The sequence below is a fragment of the Camelus ferus genome, chromosome 2, assembly GCF_009834535.1.
Source record: "Camelus ferus isolate YT-003-E chromosome 2, BCGSAC_Cfer_1.0, whole genome shotgun sequence".
Taxonomy (NCBI): Eukaryota; Metazoa; Chordata; class Mammalia; order Artiodactyla; family Camelidae; genus Camelus; species Camelus ferus.
Genome location: NC_045697.1, coordinates 94,055,685 through 94,074,678, shown reverse-complemented (window position 1 = coordinate 94,074,678; position 18,994 = coordinate 94,055,685). Strand labels below are relative to the sequence as shown.

The 18,994-nt window shown below is 42.6% G+C and overlaps 1 protein-coding gene and 1 long non-coding RNA gene across 2 annotated transcripts in view; one reads left to right on the top strand and one right to left on the bottom strand.

Moving 5' to 3' along the window:
- PCDH10 (protocadherin 10) overlaps positions 1-15,001 on the bottom strand; it is a 47,114-nt gene extending 32,113 nt beyond the window's left edge. Inside the window, exons 1-4 of the mRNA XM_032463521.1 lie at positions 11,545-15,001; positions 9,905-9,963; positions 9,231-9,337; positions 1,044-1,349 (exon numbers count right to left, since the gene is read on the bottom strand). Of these exons, the coding sequence (XP_032319412.1) occupies positions 1,044-1,349; positions 9,231-9,337; positions 9,905-9,963; positions 11,545-14,169 (3,097 nt within the window). The 5' untranslated portion in view covers positions 14,170-15,001. The remainder of the gene's footprint in view (positions 1-1,043; positions 1,350-9,230; positions 9,338-9,904; positions 9,964-11,544) is intronic.
- Positions 15,002-15,171: 170 nt separating this feature from the next.
- The window catches only part of LOC116658385, a 180,339-nt gene continuing 176,516 nt past the window's right edge, over positions 15,172-18,994 (top strand). Inside the window, exons 1-4 of the long non-coding RNA XR_004313765.1 lie at positions 15,172-15,280; positions 16,499-16,612; positions 17,039-17,108; positions 18,601-18,757. This is a non-coding gene — a long non-coding RNA (uncharacterized LOC116658385). The remainder of the gene's footprint in view (positions 15,281-16,498; positions 16,613-17,038; positions 17,109-18,600; positions 18,758-18,994) is intronic.

Below are 18,994 nucleotides of genomic sequence, written 5' to 3'. Positions count from 1 at the left end.
CTTCATAAGTCATAATAGAAATGATACATCTGCAATCTGTCTCATTTTTGTTTCTAACTTATGGTTCCGTTTTTGTTTTTTGCTTTCTTTGCACTAGAAGATGAAAGTAAGGAAACATCATGTAGACTGGATTTGCTATGCAAGCTAAAAATTGTCTTTGGATTAAATTGTTACAGGTTTCATCCTTATCAAATACTAGTTTATGTAGTTTGACGAAAATACTGAATCGTCAGTGGTATTTATCCATTAACTAAAAGGAAAAGGCTTCCATATAGCAGAGAGTAAATGGAATAATTTCATTACCAAGATCCTCAAAGGAATCTCCAATCTACTAAAGAATCTCAAAGTATTTTTGCTTTTCAGATTGGTTGTATAAAATAATCCACTTAGAGGCTATGGTCCCAATATCGAAGGAGCTGAGTACAATTCTCAACGTCTCAGTGTTAGAAGATCCTATTATTTTAAATAATTGAATAATATTGCTATATTGATATGCTTCCATCACAAAGTTCCTCTGATTCTGATAAAAGATTAGAATCCATGCCAACATATCACTAAATGACATTGAACCAGCAAAGTAATGGCTGCACTGATTTCTGAATTTAGCCTAACGTGTTTTATGTCATTATGGGAAAAGGATGATTAAGCCATAATGCTGGTATCGATAAGAAAATGAGAACTCTCAATGGCTCAAGTGTCAAGAGATGTTTTTCCACCTTAAATAAGCCCTTCAAAACACATGGAAATCAAGTAAGCAGGTGAGCAGCATTCAAAGGAAATAGGAAGATCATTTAAAGAATGTTTTCAACAACATCAAAAGTTATGTTTGACTGTTGCCAACAACCACGTTTAACACAGGAGCCTGACTTACTGTAAAGCATATTCATTTTTCTATTGTCAAGTGCTGCCTGCATCCACGAGTCACTCTTATCCTTGTTTCTGAGAACAACCTGAACTCCTCTATTTTCACAAAGAAGAATGGCATGTTGAACGTTACTTCCTGAAACGGAATACTTTGATACAGCCTTTTACGTAATACTTACTCAAATATGGTGGTTTGTAAGGCGCTCGTGTATTAGACAGCAGTCCATCCAGCTCCTTCCTCTCCAGAGTGCTGTGAAGGGCCTTCTCTTTGCCGAAGGTGGAGAAGGACCTCTCTGCCCCAGGCTGGGCTTCTGGAGTTTCAAACACCTCAGTGTCTGGAACAGAGTCCATGCCAGGAACATGCAGATTGCTACGGTAATCAGCAGCCTGGCGTCCGTCAGAAGGGACAAAAGAAGGCATCCAGCACCGATCTGAGTGGCCCAGCGCTTTACATTCCTCGGTGCAGTTGGAGAAGAGATCCATACCTGGGAGCGGGGAAAAGAGAGCTGCAGATGTGGGCTTCACAACACCACCAGCTGCTTAGAAGTGAAAAATTACAGGCAGCATGGAGAGTAATGGGTGAGGGTATCTTAACAAATTTTTCTCGTCTTAACCTGACAGGAGCCAAAAATCTCTGTATTATTTTGTCAAGGGTTAAGACTCTTGCCAAAGAGCCCTCTGAGATAGATGTTTCTAAACTACTCAGAGTATGTGGACAAAAAGTTGGCTCTAAATTATTTAAATAACTAGAAAATAGTGAGTAGAAATAGAATGAATATTTTTTAAAATCTCTGGTGAAGTTCTTAACAGAGGAAAAAACCCCAGTCGAAAGCTTTCTCAATCCATAGTCTCCAATGATGATGTCATCGATATTTTTTTTCTTAGAGACAAAATGGAAGAAATATGTGAAGCACTAGTAATGATATTTAGATTATAAAATCTGGACAGGAAGCAAAAAGTGATATTCAACAGACATATGGCATACATAGTGATAAACCAGTAAATAACAAGAATAAAACAAGATTTCATGAGTGGCCAAGAGCATGCTTTCTTAGGTTCCTGGAAAATGACTTCCTAAAAGTAATTTCTCAGTGACACTCTGGTAGCCCGTATTACTACACACCACTTATCATTTACAGCCTTAGACAAACCCAGGACAAATGACCGTAATTAGTGAAACCAAGGTAACCAAGTGCAGTATGAGTCAGCTGCAGAGGCTATTGACAAATACCTTATTACTTGTTCTATATTGGAAAACACTTGTCCTAGACAACACAGACCTGTTTGCTTACTAATCTCAGAATACCACGATTTCAAATGACATTTTCACGTTTCACTGTCTTCCATAGATTGACAAGACTATTAAATACGATGTTTATGGCTCAAGAAACCTCATTCAGTTTCTTAAGCAAAGCATCACAATTTTTGAGCACTCTAGAACACTATTTGTTATTCATTTTGATAATTAGCAAAATGTGGAAAAATAAGTACATAAACCAAAATCACATTTTAACATTTTTCTATTTATTAAATATGCTTTAAAATAGGATCAATTTGAAATAACTAAAGTGTGATTTGTCTGTATGTAAAAACCTCTCAAATGCATGCTTAGTGTGGAAAAACCAGGAACTATTTCTTTTAACCAACAGAGAGTCATATTTATGTAATGAACACCCTTGATTGTTTCTTCTATAAGTATCATGAGTGATTTGAGCTCTTGAGCAAGTTTTAGTTTGTAAATTCCTGATGGGATTCCAGTTTTCTGTCACCTACTAATATACTTATTTGTGTGTGCATTTTGCTATTTTCATACATAAAATAATTATTTTTCACAAACATTAACAATTATTAACCCTCTAGATTATTCTCAAGGAGTTAAGAAGAGTTAATTACATAAATTATGGTTAAAGAAATAACACCAAGCTTCTTATCATATATTTATCTCACTTTACAATGACTTTTTATCTTAAGTTAAACTATATATGATGCCAAGTCTGACTGCTATTGCAACATTCCACTGATAATTGTTATGCATAAGCCTGGAAATAAATGACTAACAGTGAACTGTTGAGGAAGGTCAACCCGAGCTGAAGCCGGGATAAAGAACCAGATTAAGAACAGCATGTAAAACATGTCAGTTCTTCTTTGAACACCAGAGAAGTTCAGTTATCCTCTTCCTGCAAGGAGATAGGAATTAAAAAAAAAAAAAAAGAGGAAGGGAAGGAGAATGTCCCTTACACACACTGACATATGAGGCAGGAAGAAGCTGTAGAATCAGAGATCTGTATTTTGACACACTGTACTGTAAATGCTCCCTGTTTATAGTGTGATGAGAAATAAAAGGCCTTTTTGATAGATGGAATTACCGTTAAGAGTAAATTATGAGCAATTATTTATTCCAAACATAAATTCATGTCATATTAAATATGAAGTTCATAAAAAATTCAAATATTAAGACAGAATTATATTATTGGATCCTCATAAAGATGGGTACTAATGCAAAATTTGGAATACATTTTTTATCACACAACTGATATAACCCTTTCAAATATACTATTTTTTAATGCTCATGAGAGCATTAGCAACCTTTTTACAGCTTTTTGAGCTCTGTACCCAAGTATTCTAATAATGTTGAACATGATCATCACACACAGAAAAATTTTAGTAAACTAGTCTCTACTCATTAAGATGCTTGATTATGTTAAGAGGTACTTTTAGTAGAGCTTGTTTTTATGAGTAGTTTATGTTCCATTGTGCTCATTTTTTTTTTCTCTTCAAGTGTATGGTTTTCGGTCTCTTTCATTTATTAAAGGCTAGTTAATATTCCTTTAGATGATGAAATAAAGTTCTCATGACTTGAGAACCTGCACAAAAATATGTCATGTGCATAACAAGAAAAGTGAGAAATATGATAAAGACTTTTTTGTTGCAAGAACACTGTTACTCGCCTAAAAGGGAAAAAAACACTTGTAAGTAATGTTCTTAATAAATTCATGAGCTACTCCTTTTAAAGTAGGGTCCTCGTCGTGACAACATAGCTTTATATAACTAGAGTGAAAGGCAGGATGGCGCGCGTTGTGCGTGAATGTGTTTCACCAGGTTTACGGGCAAAACAAGTGTACTAATTTCCCATAAGGAAAGTATCAGACATAGAAACAAAATTCTTTTTTAATTACATACATAGCATATAAATACATTTCAAGTAAATTTTAGAAATATTTTTCGAAAATGTTTTTTTCACTTCTTTTAGAGATATAGTTTGAAAAATAATATGAAGATGAATATATGTATGTATACATATGAGTGAAGCATTATGCTGTACATCAGAAATTGAGACAACATTGTAAACTGACTATACTTCAGTAAAAAAGAATGCAGATAGATATACAGTTTGAGAACCAAATAAACTTTGCCCGTTACCGGTCCTCACCTTAGGGAGCCTTTGAAAGACTAACATTATTTTATTTTTTTCACTTATCACTAGTCTCATTACATATATGATTTTAATGACCAAATAAACAGAGGCATACTTAAGTTTTGTGATGGTAAATGACTGCACGAGGGACAAGAATGCCAGGTTATTTCAGTCCATGGGGCATTTTAAAATGCATACCTTTTACACTGCTCTTGGAATTTTTTATTAGTTGAAAGTCAAGGGTCAAGAAAAAATAAATTTAACTGCATTTTTTGTTTTATTCAAATGCCCTTACTTTAGAACCTGTGGGATTTGTATAGCAGGAAAATACAGGCCCGAGCCTGAGTTCTGAAGTTTTGGTAATTTCCAAGAAACATTTCAACATATATATTTTATTTGAAATTTCTTATCCTAGTTATTTATGTTTTTCTACTTCTCAGAAATGGTCTGTTCTACAAAGCATGACAGCTGAAGTGATAGACTGCCTGTTATGCAAAGATATATTTAGACAAACTCTCAAATACATCTTTTTTAACCAGCAAGTAACTTGTCCTTTATAGTCAGAGGCAGATATTACCGCTGAGAACAAACTGTGATTTCAGAAATGTAACTGCATTCAATTTGTGCTGTTTTCTGACGAATGTAATAATATAAAATTATGTGTACATTTTTTCCTCATGCATTAAGCCTTCAGAAAAAAAATTTTCTTTTCAAAATATGATAAATTAGTTTTTAAAAAATCAACACAACTTTTTGAGGAAATTTCAAGTCTTCCTGTAATTACTTAACACTGGAGAAATTAGAGATGTTAACTGTAACCACAAAAATTGCTGTAACTTTTTGGAAAATGTGGTTTGGGAACAGAGATTTAACAACATAATTCACTCATGAAAAAAATCAAAACATGCACATCAAAATGTTCTCCCTACCTATCATCTTTTAAAATGCTTGTATTTTCTCCATGTTCTCTCAATATTTTGTCTTGTATTTTTTTCCAATTGTAAATCTCTACACATTATCAAGTTGTAGCTCACATTTTCACCAGAAACCTTAACCAAAAGCTTTTGCTTACGGAGGCAATGGTATAAATTCACTTTATTTACAAAGCCAGAAACTAATTGCCAGTATCTAAGTTCTTATTGGAGTTGGGAAAGGGAGATTTGTATTTTATGAAAAACCAAGAACTCTCCTATTGATATTGTAGTAGTAGGGCAACGGCTTAATGCATTTCCTGCTATACTTTTCTTTATTAGTCTGAAAATACTGACAATTCAAATCACTTTATTTTTTAAATTATTGCCAAATGTTGACCATGTGTCATGTATAAATCTCACAGTAATTCAAAAAATAAACACATTTAGAAACTAGTTCTCTTGCAACTACGAGAAAAATTTACAAGAAGAGAAATTTGAAAATTTTCAGATAAACTATAACAAGTAACTTAACTGAATCATCACTTATTAGGGTTCTTTTCTTCAATATATTTTTAAAGAAGACACAATTATTAAAAATAAATTCATAATCAATCCTAGTATGCACTGGTAAGTACTTTAATAAATGGAAAAAAACTTCTCATAACTAAATAATCTCCTTAGATCTACCTCCAGTAATATTAAAATCTTTAAGAATATATAACTAATTATGTTGTATCAGTTGTATCATTTAAACTAGAAAAAAGGCTATCTTTTAATCTAATGGTATTATAAAACTGAAAATATATTGCTTTTAAGTCCACTTAGAATATATATATATGTTTTTTGCAATTAAAGCTGTGATTAGTCAGTTTTTCCTCTTGTGATGATTTATGCAAACATTTACCACATCTCCTTGGACTTCTGCCATATCTAACCAATACATCAAGAATGCCCTGAAAAAAAACGGAAAGCACCTTGACAAGACTATAGAGAGAAAACGCCACAGAGCAGTGGTCAAGCTGAAGAACTTCACACATGGAGCCAGGTGCAGTGGAAAACTGAAAAAGCTTATGTGATTCTCTGTGCAGCTGCCTCCGTGTTTAAAGCCCTTCTGTGAACAAGATTGGTGACTGCAAATGGCTTAGAAAGGAGAAAAGCCGGGGGGGGGGGGGGGGAAGGGGAAGAAAGAACAAAAAAAGAAAACTATTCATAGAAGAATAAATACAAGGCATATCCAAATAAATACAAAGTTAACACTAACACAGAAAAAGAAAGTGGGAATAAATAAAAAGTTAGGAAGTTTAAACAGGTGATGCACTAAGCCTGACAATGTATCTAATGTAATCTGAAATAAGGTACAAACTAGAGGATTCAGAATCTATATCTTCCCAGTGTTGTTTTTCTTTGATAAACTCGCTTTCCCCACTCAAAATCTAGCTGAGTGGGATTTGTTTATTAGCACAAAATTTTCAATACCCTAAACCTGGAAATGGATGTGCTATGAGAATATTTCCTAATATTGCAAAATTGGAAGGTCCTAAGTATCTGGTTTTACAAGGAAATAAAGCAGATGTTATTTACTTGAAATAGGATTAAGTTTTAGAAACTATTCTAGGTACTTTGTGTTGAAGTTTATAATACACAACATCACGAATGGACTGAAAAAACTCATCAAGTAAATGCATCTTAATTCTCTCCACTTAGGGTTTTATACTTTAAAAAGTAACCACTTCAAAATCATTTTTACAATAAAGTCAGAAAAACATATTAAATCCAACTTCAATTCAGCACACAAAGGTATGATTGCTTCTTAATCCAAGTGTGTTATTACAGTTCTAAAACAGCCATTGTTGTGCCCAGTAAGTGTGGCTGCCCTGTAACTACCAACGAAATGGATACACAGATTGTTAGTTCTGCAATACTTTCACATGTTTAAGAACTCAAAGATGGAAAAAAAAATTGTCATTTTGATAAGAAAAATAAAAAACGCCTTGCTTTTAAATGTTTTCTGGAACACAATTTAGCGTTTAAAATTTCCTTTCATATGCTTTGACATCTCAAATATTTTGAAAGGAACATTACCAAAATGGCAACACTGAGTGCCTGTGAAATAAAATAGCTCCTGGGAAGGCTCATTGATAAGAATATATCGCTTATCCATCTTCCAAATTTAGCACTTTTTGCAGATGTTTATTCATTTCTCTTTCTTCGGTTAGGCTATTATGTCTCATTATGTCTGAGAGACTAAACTAATTGAAATGTTCATTGAGATTGAAGTGCTACAGAAAAAAACAAAGTGGGTGGGGGAGAGGGAAAGAAAGAAAATGCACCCAAGGAAACATGCAGCAGACGTGGATACACTTTTTTTTTCTTAAATATTAAACATTCTGCTTCAAAAGTTTTAAAAGGCTGACTATTAAATTAGAAACTCTGAAAAATAGAATAGGAATGAGCAATTCTAAGTGTACAGCTTTTAAAAGATAACAATAAATCATATGTCATATATAGGCCAAAAATGAAAGGGACTTTGTACTCAAATATAAACTTCTGGCAAGATCTGGTTTGTTGTCAGGTTCCCAGACACTAAATAGATGCTCTGTTCACTTAGCATGAAGGCCCGCAAGGGGCAGGGACCTCCGGGGATTCTTGGCAGTTCTCAAGTCTCATTAGGTCTGCATATTAATGACTTGCAGCAATATAAAGAGACCCTTGAGTAGCCTTTTTTCCCTCCTCCTCCTGCCTGCGTTTCCCAAGGCTAATGCAGCCTCAGACACAGCACATATTAGCCAAGTGAGAGGCTTGCGGCCACCACTGCTGCCAGGCGACCATGGGGCGGATACTGCCCTTTGACACACTGCCTCAGCACGGTTCAGAGGTCCACGGAGTGTGCTTAGGAATGGGGGCTCTCGAGGATAGATGAGGACTCTATCACTCTGTGCTTACATCACTAACCCAAATAAAGCTCAAAGCTTAAGTGAATGAATTTGGACCTAGAGATGGTCCAACAATGGGCATTTTCAGAAGTTGCAAAAGTGAACTTGTCTTTGCACTTTTTTATATGTCAGATAAACACAAAACTCAACTGGAAAAGAAAAAGTTAAAAAAAAATATATATATATCCAACAAGCACCCTTCATAGCTGGGATGTGAATGAAGTGGAAAGAAAACCCAAACCTTGTGAAATGATTTAAATTATTTCAAGGTACATATTTCATTTCTTATAAGTGTTTTCTTTAAGTGTTAGTAATTAGAGTTATCAGGATCCTGTGAAACACAATGAGTAAATTTACATAGGAAAAAGTAAAATAAAGTAAAACAAAGTAAAAAAATGTGTCCCATTACAACCCGATCAGTGACTAACAGTAAGCCCACATACAAATACACCTAGAGTTCAACTTTTGACAGGTCACGGATCCTGTTGAAAATATGAGGAAACCTAGGATGCTTCAGAAAATATACATTATCAAATGCTTACTAATGTCCTGAAGCCTAAGAACTCAGGATTGGGAATCCTGCTTTCAACCTATTCATGACTTTTAATCACCATTCCTTCTCTCATTTACTATTCGGTGGCATGCAAAATGCATATCTCTCTGGAAGGCGAGAAATTTGGATTCTGGTCCCCAGTCTTCCACTTACCCTCTGTGACTTTGCGCAGGTCAGTCAATTTCATTTATCCTCAGTTACCTCATCCATAAACAAGTCTAATAATACCTTAACTGACTGAAGACTGAGGACTGGACCAAATGAGAAATCCACAACTTTTTGTACGCAATATAATTCCATTAAAAAAATTATATAAGGAAGAATGTTTCATATTCTAACAGATGCCACAATGAATTTCTAACTTTCATTCTCCAAAGGAACATTACATTTTTACAATCCTCTGTGAGTATACAATTATCATCATAGGATGGCATCATTTTTCTGTAGATTTACTAACATTAAAAATTACCTAGAACATCATCCTTTCAGGATTTATTTAAAAAAAAAAAAACACACCATAAAAGTCAGCATTGCACTTCGATCACACTTACCAGCTGACTGGCCGCGGTTGGTAGCATCATGATCACTATCTCCCTGTTCACTGTCTCCATGACCACTGTCCTTAGAGCTTACTATGTCGGCTTCTTGGAATGCAGAACTAGAAGTACAAAAATGTGAAGATTAGAATAAAAAAAGGTGAAGAAACAAAGAAAACATTCTTCTGCCACCACATGGTCACCGATGGTGCTGCAGATGCCTCAAGCTCTCAGGTGTCTCTTTTCTGTGCAAAGCTTGTTTTCTTAACCTTAAGCCTAACTTTCTAAAATTGAACATAATAAGTCAGTTTGAGTCCTTAAGGCATGTAGTTTAGTCAGGATTTTATGATTGGAACTAAGCATATGTTTATATCATTTTCATAGAAGAGGTGTGTGTGTGTGTGTGCATGTATATATATACCTGGAACAGGAAGATTATCAGAAGCAGTGTAGGAGTGTAAACCGACAAACTATTCAACTACATTTAGTAGTTATATATAAATGAAATACACCCCTATTTTTTACTTTTACTTTATTGTCTAGGAAACCCAACATAATGAATATTTATGTTCTGCGCTAACTGGAAATATTTTATCCGGTTTCTATTTTCATATTGAATGATATACCTAATTCCCACTTTTAGTAGGTAGTAAACTGTCCATTCACCAAACTAGAAAAAAAGTCCGTACCTGTTAACTCGGCGAGGTCTGTCAACTAGATAGCTGAGCTCTGCTCGCTGGTGTTTAGTCTAGAAAAAAAATAAATAAATCAAGAGCATTTGAATGCTAAGGGTTTAACTGACAGTCTGCTTTTGACATTCAGAATGAATTCTAGCTTAAGTAATTGTGTACATTTTGATGAATTTCTAAGCTGTCCTAAAACCTTGGACTAGTGATTGCTGGCTAAAGGCAAGAAGACATGTAGAGACACTGCAATATAGATTTTCAGTAAAGGTTAAAAAATTGCAGAAATAAAAGGCCAATTTTAAATGTGTGTGTGTGTGTGTTTTAAGGAGAGAATGCAAATAACCTCATAGCTGGGGCGCATAAACTATTGTCTCTAATAGAGTCAACCTAGTTATATGCTGCAGTCTTTCTTTCAGTGGTCTAAAAAAGTGTTTAGGTGCATACTGGTTGACACAAGAAAAACAGCACGCTCAATAAGCAAAAAGTTTGGATGTTTTATGGAATTATTTTGTTGTTTATTTTCAAAATGTGCTTAAGATACAAATGAGCTGTACAAATATTCATGAAAGTCAATTAATAATATCTAAGACTCAAATAAATTAAATAACCTGCCAAGAAGGGAGTTCATAATCCTCCCTCCCATCCTGGCCCCAATTCTTTTCCCCCTCCCAATAGCCTCTGCAGTCCCCTCCCACCTTCACCACCCACACACCTTTTCCGGTCCAAACTTTCTTTTACATAAATCGACTGTTCTCCCGCTCCCTCCCTCCTTTCAACTTCGCCACTTCTTCATCTTATAAGAAGAAATCGGAATTGACAAGGCAAATTCTTTGATGAAGAAAGCCAATAGCAGTGATTTATCAAGAACGGTGGCAAGAAGGCGATTATTAGCTAAAAGGTGTATTTACGACAACAACTGTTTAAGCCTTCCGTTAGTTTACGCTTACAGGGGTTTGTGCCAAAGCAACTTCATTCAAATTCACACTGTGTGGGCGTTCGGCTTCAAGAGCGTCTGTAAATGCTGTCCAGAGCAGAACTGAAGGCTTTTCTGGAACCCGAGTTCAGAGGACAAGGATCTGATAACTCATTCACTAAAACATGCATTCGAGTTTAGACAACTGTGCAAAGTTAAACAATCTATAGCTTACTTTTACACGCGACTGAAAGCACTGATAAACAAAGCAAAACAGTTAACTTTATTAACTCCTGGGACAAATGCAAAGCGAAAAAGACCTTTGGCAGAGCCAGAAAGTCCCTCCACCCCATTTCCCTCTCCCCCCGCGCACTTCCCCCTTAACCCCCAGGTTTCTAAGCAGAGAAAGGACTGAAAGGGGGCTTAGGATTTTAAAGGAAAGATGCCAGAGGAAAGAAGGAAGGTCCAAGGTGGCAAAGCACCAAAGGGGGGAGGGGGGCGATGAAAATAAACGTGAAGGGGTGGAGCGCAGAAAATTAGGGACAACACGAAGTTTGTTACACACGAAGGGGTAGGAGAGGTGATTCCCCCATTCCTGTCCCCATAAAAATACAAATAAACTAATATCCTAAATATAAATACACAGTGCACCAGAGATACAAGGGCCGGGCTAGAGGAGGCTTTCAGATGGAGGAGATGAGAGATGGTGGTCCTTTCGCTTCAGCCTTACCTCGTTGGACAAAATGCTTCCGTTGGAGATGATGTCGGGCTGCTGGTCTGTGTAACCCGTGACGATAGCCCCGCAGGGGTTGTGCTCAGTGTCCGTACTCCGCGAAGGGCTGCAGGGCTTAAGGAACATCAGGTCGGTCTTGGCGGACTCAGGGGTCAGGCAGACCTGGTAGCAGTAATTCTGGTTGTGGTGATGGGAGCCAAAGCCCCCGGACTCCTCCACCGGCACTTGGGCCGGGTTACTGGGTACGTTGGAGCTTTGCACCAGCATGATGTCCGACTTGCTGAGTTTCTTCTTGCGCGCCCGGGCTTGGCGGCCGCAGCAGGTCGAGCCCCCACCGCCACAGCAGCAGCAGCAAAGGCAGCAGTCGCTGGCCAGACACGTGTAGATGTTGAGCTTCTTCTCTTTTTGGCAACGCACAGCAAGCACTATCATGGCCAGGAGGAAGATGAAGGACACTGAGCCCAGCGCGATGATGAGGATGAGGGTGAGGTCCAGCGAGGTCTCCCCGCCGCCGGAGCGGCTGGGGCGCTGGTGCTCTCCTGACCCCCCGCCCCCGCCCCCGCCCCCACCCTGGGGCTCGACAGCACCATCCACCAGCTGCACCACCAGGGTGGCGGTGGAGGACAGGGGAGGCTGCCCGTGGTCGCGCACCTCGATCACCAGCTCATAAGGCCGCTGGGGGTCGCGCTTGGCCGGCACCCGGCGCGCTGTGCGGAGCTCTCCCGTGCGCCAGTCCATGCGGAAGAGGTTCATTTCGTTGCCCCGCACAATGCTGTAGGTGAGCCGGGCGTTCTCGCCGTCGTCCGCGTCCACCGCGGCCACGCGGGTCAGCAGGTAACCCGGCTCCGCCGAGCGGGGCAGCACTTCGCGTGCTGGAGTCCCGTTGCGCCCTGGAAGGGGCGCCACGATGGCAGGGGCGTTGTCGTTCTGATCCACGATGAGGATGTTGACAGTGGCGTTGCCAGCCAGCGCCTGGGGGCTGCCCGCGTCCCGGGCTTCCACTTGGAAGCTGAAGTCCTTGAGCTGTTCGTAGTCGAAGGAGCGCAGGGCGTACAAGTAGCCGTTCTCGGAGTTGATGGACACGTAAGTGAAGACGCTCATGCCCTGGATCTGGCACTCGAGGATAGAGTAGGCTAGCTGGGCGTTGGCGCCCTCATCACGGTCTGTGGCGCTCACCGCGTAGATGTAGGCGCCCGGCACGTTGTTCTCGGTCACATACACGTCGTAGACCGGCTGGCTGAACCGCGGTGCGTTGTCGTTCACATCTGACACTTGCACCTGGATCGACTTACTGGTGGAGAGCGCAGGCTCGCCCCGGTCCCGAGCCACCACGGTCAGGGTGTAGGAGTCTCCCGCCTCTCGGTCCAGAGGAGCCTCGGTCACAATGGTATAGTAGTTTTTGAAGGAAGACTTGAGGCGGAACGGCACATCCCCCAGCAGCTCGCACTGCACCTGCCCATTCTCTTCTGAGTCGCGGTCTGTCACGCTGAACAAGGCCACCACTGTGCCGGGCGCCGCGCCCTCGCTCACCGCCTCCTTCACGGTGCTGAAGCTGATCTCAGGCGCGTTGTCGTTAGCATCCAGCACTCTCACTATCACCTTGCAGTGCGCGGGCACGGCGTTGGGGCCCAGGTCTTTGGCTTGTACGTACACTTGGTACACTGGGCTCTCTTCGTAGTCCAGCTCGCCGCTCACCTCCAGCCGGCCAGTGCGAGGAGAGAGTCCGAAGAGCTCCCGCGCCCGGGGTGAAATGTGGCTGCTGAAGGAGTACACGACCTCGCCATTCTGGCCCTCATCTGGGTCTGTGGCGTTAAGCTGGATCACTAGCGTGCCCGGCGGCGAGTTCTCTGGTAGGGACACAGTGTAGACGGGTTGGTCGAAGGCGGGCACATTGTCGTTGGAGTCCAGCACTCGGATGGTGAGTAGGGCCGTGCCGGTGCGCTGCTGCTGGGGGAGCAGGCCCCCTCCCCCACCGCCTCCTCCTCCTTCTCCTCCCCCTCCTCCCCCGTCCACCGCGGTCAGCACGTAGCGGTGCACCGCTTGCTGCTCTCGGTCCAGCGGCTTCTCCAGCACCAGCTCGGCGAATCGGTTGCCATCCCCCTGGGTCTGCACGTCCAGGGAGAAATAGCTGTTGGGGGTGATCTCATAGTCGCGCAAGGAGTTGGTGCCCACGTCTGGGTCGAATGCGCTCTCCAAGGGGAAGCGGGTGCCCGGCGTGGCGCTCTCAGAGATCTCCACGGTCAGGTCCGGCTCCGGGAAGGAGGGGGGGTTGTCATTGATGTCCAGCACCTCGATCTCCACCCGGAATAGCTCCAGGGGGTTCTCCAGGAAGACTTCCAGGTGCAGGACACAGGAGGGGCTCTGCTTGCAGATTTGCTCGCGGTCTATCTTTTCGTTCACGTACAGCACCCCGGTCTCCAGGTTGAGGTCCAAGTAAGGGGTCCGAGAGTTGGGCGCCGTTTGAAAGCCGCGAGCCGAAAGTTTTGTAATGTCCAAGCCCAGATCTTCAGCGATATTCCCCACGAAAGTGCCATGTTCCTGCTCCTCCTGCACCGTGTAGTGAAGCTGGGAAAAGACTCCTTCCACCATCCAGAGCAAGGCAAAGAATAATAGCACAATCATCTCCAAAGGGAAAGGAAGCAGCTTCCCGCAGCCAGTCAGCCACCCAATCACTTCCCCCACCACCACGAAAAAAAGAAATCTCAAATAAAAAATAAAAATAAAAGTGCGCTATGTGGGGGTCTCCTGTGGCTTTCTGTCCTTAACAATCTTATTCCTTTCGTTTCATTTTAGGGTTTCCCCCAATTCAGCCTCATTTTTCAATCTTAGTGCAGGAAGGGTGACGGGCGCCCCTTTTCCTCATCAGTAATCTTCCCAATGACCAATTAATGAAATAATAATACAATAGTCAGCCTCCTTTATTCCGACAGTCTTGGCGCAACGCGGCGCTGGCAAATCCCAAGGAGGAAATTTCGATATTTAAAGACTGTCCTCGGTTTGTCTTCTTGCTGATGGGAGAAGGAGGAGGAAAAGAAGGAGAAGGAGGAGGAGGAAGATGAAGAGGAAGAGGAGATGCTGTTGGCACCGCTGAACATGCCTCTTAATGTCAACGGCTGGCAAATGGGCTGGCAAATGCAAAAGAGCTTAAAAACAGCTAGAGAATTTTGTGCCGGAAAAGCCCAGAATGGCTCTGCAGCATAAAACTTTCATTCTCTTCATTTCTCCGGATGGATGTTCTTCTTGGCATTTTTTTCTCTTTCGCTCTATTTGTGATTTTTGGCTTTCATAGTCTTGTCTCTCTCTGTCCTCATCTCCACCGCCGTTTGCCTCTCTGTAAGTGTGATGAGCAGTTGCTTTTCTTCTATTTCTTTACCAAGACTCTTCTTCCCCCTAACCTGTCTCTCTTCCTTCCAGTCCTTCCCTCCTCTGCCTCAGCCATAGAGACTGTGATCTCGGCTGGCAGTTTCTGAGCTCCGAGCGCTTTGCTTCTCTGTTTTTGCGCAGCGCCCTCATTCTGCCAACCAATCGCTGAGGAGCACCACCCACCGAGCCGCCGCTAATTGGCCAAACTGGCCGTCAAGCAGGCGCGTCACTAGGCAGCCGGGCCGGGCGGGATAGAACCCGCGCCCCGGCTGCCTGGGTGAGTGTGAGTGTGAGAGCGAGAACAGCCCGGCAGGTCCCGAGGCGCTAGCTGGGGACTCTGCCGCGGAAAGTTCCCAGTCCCCAGCAGCAGGTAATGGAAAGGGAATAGAGAGGTTCCCCTGTTTGCATCAGCAAATGCGAAAACATAATAGCAACAGCGGTATCGTCTCCCAGGAGCGGGGTTTCCAATGACGCTAACATTCTTTTTCCTTTAAGGTATTTTCCTTGCTACTGATTTTGGAAATAAGTCACCGAAAACAGGAAAAAGTTGCAGAGGGGCCACTAATTGGCAAGGGTTACTAATTAAGGGACTCTGGCGGAGATTGGCAGGACATTTGAAAAACAGACATAACACGGCCCGTGTCAAACTAAGTGTGAGGGTCTGAAAGGGCCGTGTGGAAAGGGGTGAAGCAGTTGGAGTATGGGGCGGAGATTGGTCCTGAAAAGCCGGGGGATTCACGCCCAGGCATGAGGGCTGGCACCTCCTATAGGCGTGCAGTCGTGTTAGGCTTGCGTTTTCCCTTTAAACGTATATCCACAATATTCTTACCAAATAGATTAATTTGCTTGGGGACCTGGTTTGAGCTGTGAGCGCTTTGATCAATGACTGAGGAGTATCATTTGAGCTCTGCCTTCGAAAGCCCGCCCGCTCAACGTCCGACTCGCGGGCATCGGGCACTGAGCTCCGCCGAGAGCCGCAAGGCGCCTGGAATATCTCTGAGCCTCATTCGGCGCAGCGCGGCGCAGCGGCGGCGCGCACAGGCTTTTTTCTGCTTTTTCTGACAGTTGGAGGACCCCCCACCCCGCCCCCACGCCCTAAACTAGGCCGGTGCACCGATTCTTGCCCAGCTTGGGTCAAGACCGCTGGATGAGGACAGCTAGGCGGCCGGGAATGCGGGCGGGGGCGGGGTTGGGGGTGGTGCGTGGTCAGGGGCCGTGCACACGCGGGGTTCGAGTGTGTGCCGCTGCGGGTATCTGCGAACGCGCTTGCACATTCACAGTGCTGTCATCTAACCTCCCTGGTCCAGCGCACCGCTCTGTGTAAGCCCCAACCGAGCACCTCCCACATACCCTTCTGGGTCCCGAAGGATGCGCTTGACGAGCTGAGTGCTCACTCCCGAGGCGCCGGTGGGAAGCGGCGCATCCAAGCACCCAGTTTTTATGAAGTTAAAATACAGCGCGAACTCTTCAATGCTGAAGAGTGGATTGAATGTTAATTCTCCGAGAAAATGTTTTTTTTAAACATAATTTTATGTTAATTAATGGGCTGTAGAAGGTTGTTTATTCAACCAAACCACCCCTTGTTCAGTTTCCTTTTTACGCCACAGGATAAGAAGGTCCCTTGTGGCTTCCTGAATGAATGACCTGTGAGTAACACCGTCACAACCTGCGGGAAAAGAAGAGTCGTTTCCCCGATCCCAAGGTACGTTGCCATTCCTTCCTGGCAGGGAATTAAGGAGGGCGAGTGGCCTTGGGTTTGATTGTAGACTGAGGCATGTCCCTGCGAGTCCCGCGACTGCGTGTCTACTGCCCTAGCCCCCCGCCCCCTTGGCTCTTTCATGGAGATGGGTCCTGCCTTTGAGCGGTTAGAAGGGAAGGATGCCAGCAAAAAATGGCTAATCCTTTTCCAGCTGCAGTAAATTGAAGACTGGCCAAAGCCGAGCGAAAACCGCTGCAGTTAAAATGATTTTAGCATCACGTCTGCGGCTGAGAATGGAGCGGCAGTTTATAAAAAGACCTGTGGATCAATGAAAAAGAGATTATAGTGTATCTGAATATTAATAACGGCATTGCATTTGTACTTTATACCCCTCCCATCCCCCTCCCATATTTTTCTTTACATCCGCAGGATTGAAATGAAATGTTTTGAGGTCTTCAAGCTGACTCATCAGAATCTTGGAGCATATTTTTAAATGACGGTAATTTTCTAATGTTTGATTTGTACTTACGGAAACACTTGTGCGCGCGCGCGTGTGCGCGCGTGTTTGCGTGTGAGAGACATGCGGCTGAATGACAATGCAGATCCAGAAATTGGGGGAGAGGGTTTGTGCTCTCAAAATATTGATGAAGTTTGAGCACTTTGGACGTTCGCTGAGAGCCAGAGAGCTACTAGAGGTGGAGATGAGAACGTGGAGAGATGGCCAGATTTGCCTGTAAATAATCACTACATCCACTGATCCACTGTAACACTTGAGCTGCTTTCTTTTTTTTTTTTTTTAATAGCAGTTGTGTTTGAAAGGGCAACTCTCTCCACAAACGTGGGTTATAGGCGTCTCCTAGCGGCGAAAGCGGCACAGGGCAAGCCAGAGAATTTTGCTTTGGAGCTCTTTCGGCAGGGCTCGCCTGTTGGGGGCTCTGCAGGATTTCCTGGGTCGCAGAGGCCGTTATCCGCGCCGGCGACGCCGGCCGGGGTCCTCTAGAGGTCTCGCCTCTCTGACTTCTAGTCTCCAAGGCGCCCTGGTATCGGCACGGTGACAACGGGGTCTTCTGCCTGGGAGAATAGATACGAGCCCGGCCGTCCGCCTGCCTTTTAGTAGCTCCAGCCAAGGGCAATGGCAAGAGCATTCTGTCCTGGGCCGAGATTCAGATATTGGCATTAACAACCTTTTCTGCCTCCTTACTCTGGAATCATTTGATAGCCCCACCCCGTCACCCACAAAACAAAACAACACTTTAAATTTGCCCTTTAAAAGTGCCTCTTCAGTGTAATCTCTGTACTTTCTTCCTTGCTGTATCAATCTAGATTTTTTTCCCTTCCCCTTTTTATTTTTCAGTCTCCCTTCAGTGAACCCCAGAATTTAGTGAGGCCGTGATTACATAACTAACAGCCTCGGTGATGGGGTTGACGACCGCTTTGAAGTGCAGAATATCGTGTAATGCAGCATCCTTTGACCTCGCCGCCACCACCTTTATTGAAACCTGCAGGGAGAAACTAAACAAAACGTAGCAACATAACCCTCTCACCCCAAGCCCTCTCCAAGAGCGCCAACCGCCTGGGCCCAAACAAATTATATCCTAAAACAGAGGAGGGAAGTAGCTAATATTTGAAGAGAGATTATCAAAATCAATTTTCATAAAACTCCTGGTTGGTGTGTGAGTGTTAATGCACCCTCGTCTATTTCATTGTCCTCTAAGGGCAGCAAAAGTGGGGTGGGGGGCACCAAGGATCTCATAAACTCGTTTTATATACATGGTTGCAAACTTTGAAACTAGCTAACCGGGTTGCTTTCTTCCCTACCCTTTTCTGGAAAAGGCGGGAGGGAAACAAGTTTGTTAACCAGGGTTTTGGATAAATGAGTGTTTGCAGTGATTTAACTTGATTTGAAAGCAATTTGTTTCTAAATCCTCTTATTATTGCAGTGTGCCCAGAGCTTTGGTTTTCTTGTCTGTTTTTTGTTTTTTTTTTTTAAGAAATGGAAGAAAAAAATTTTAAATTGTCAATAAGGAGTCTTTCAAACGCCAAGTCCCACCAGGGTTGAGTTAGATGGTTCCTGGCACTTGACGTCCCCAGCAAGCACAGTGCCCAAAGCAAACGCAAAGGACCTGGACTGTATTGCATCTCTAATGGGTAACCATGAAATCAGTTTATCTGTAAGTAGTGTAACCTAGCTTAAGAGGTGGGAAGGCAAGGCTTTGGAGCCAGTGCCACAAACACCGTTCATTTTTGTTCATTTACAGTTCACTAGAGTGAGTGTTGACTAGAGTTTCTGGAAAAGATTTATAGCATATACATGCTGTTATCAGCATTCAGGTAACTCTTTAGTTACTGTGTTCTAATGCTTTGAAGTCAATAGAGAACAAACCA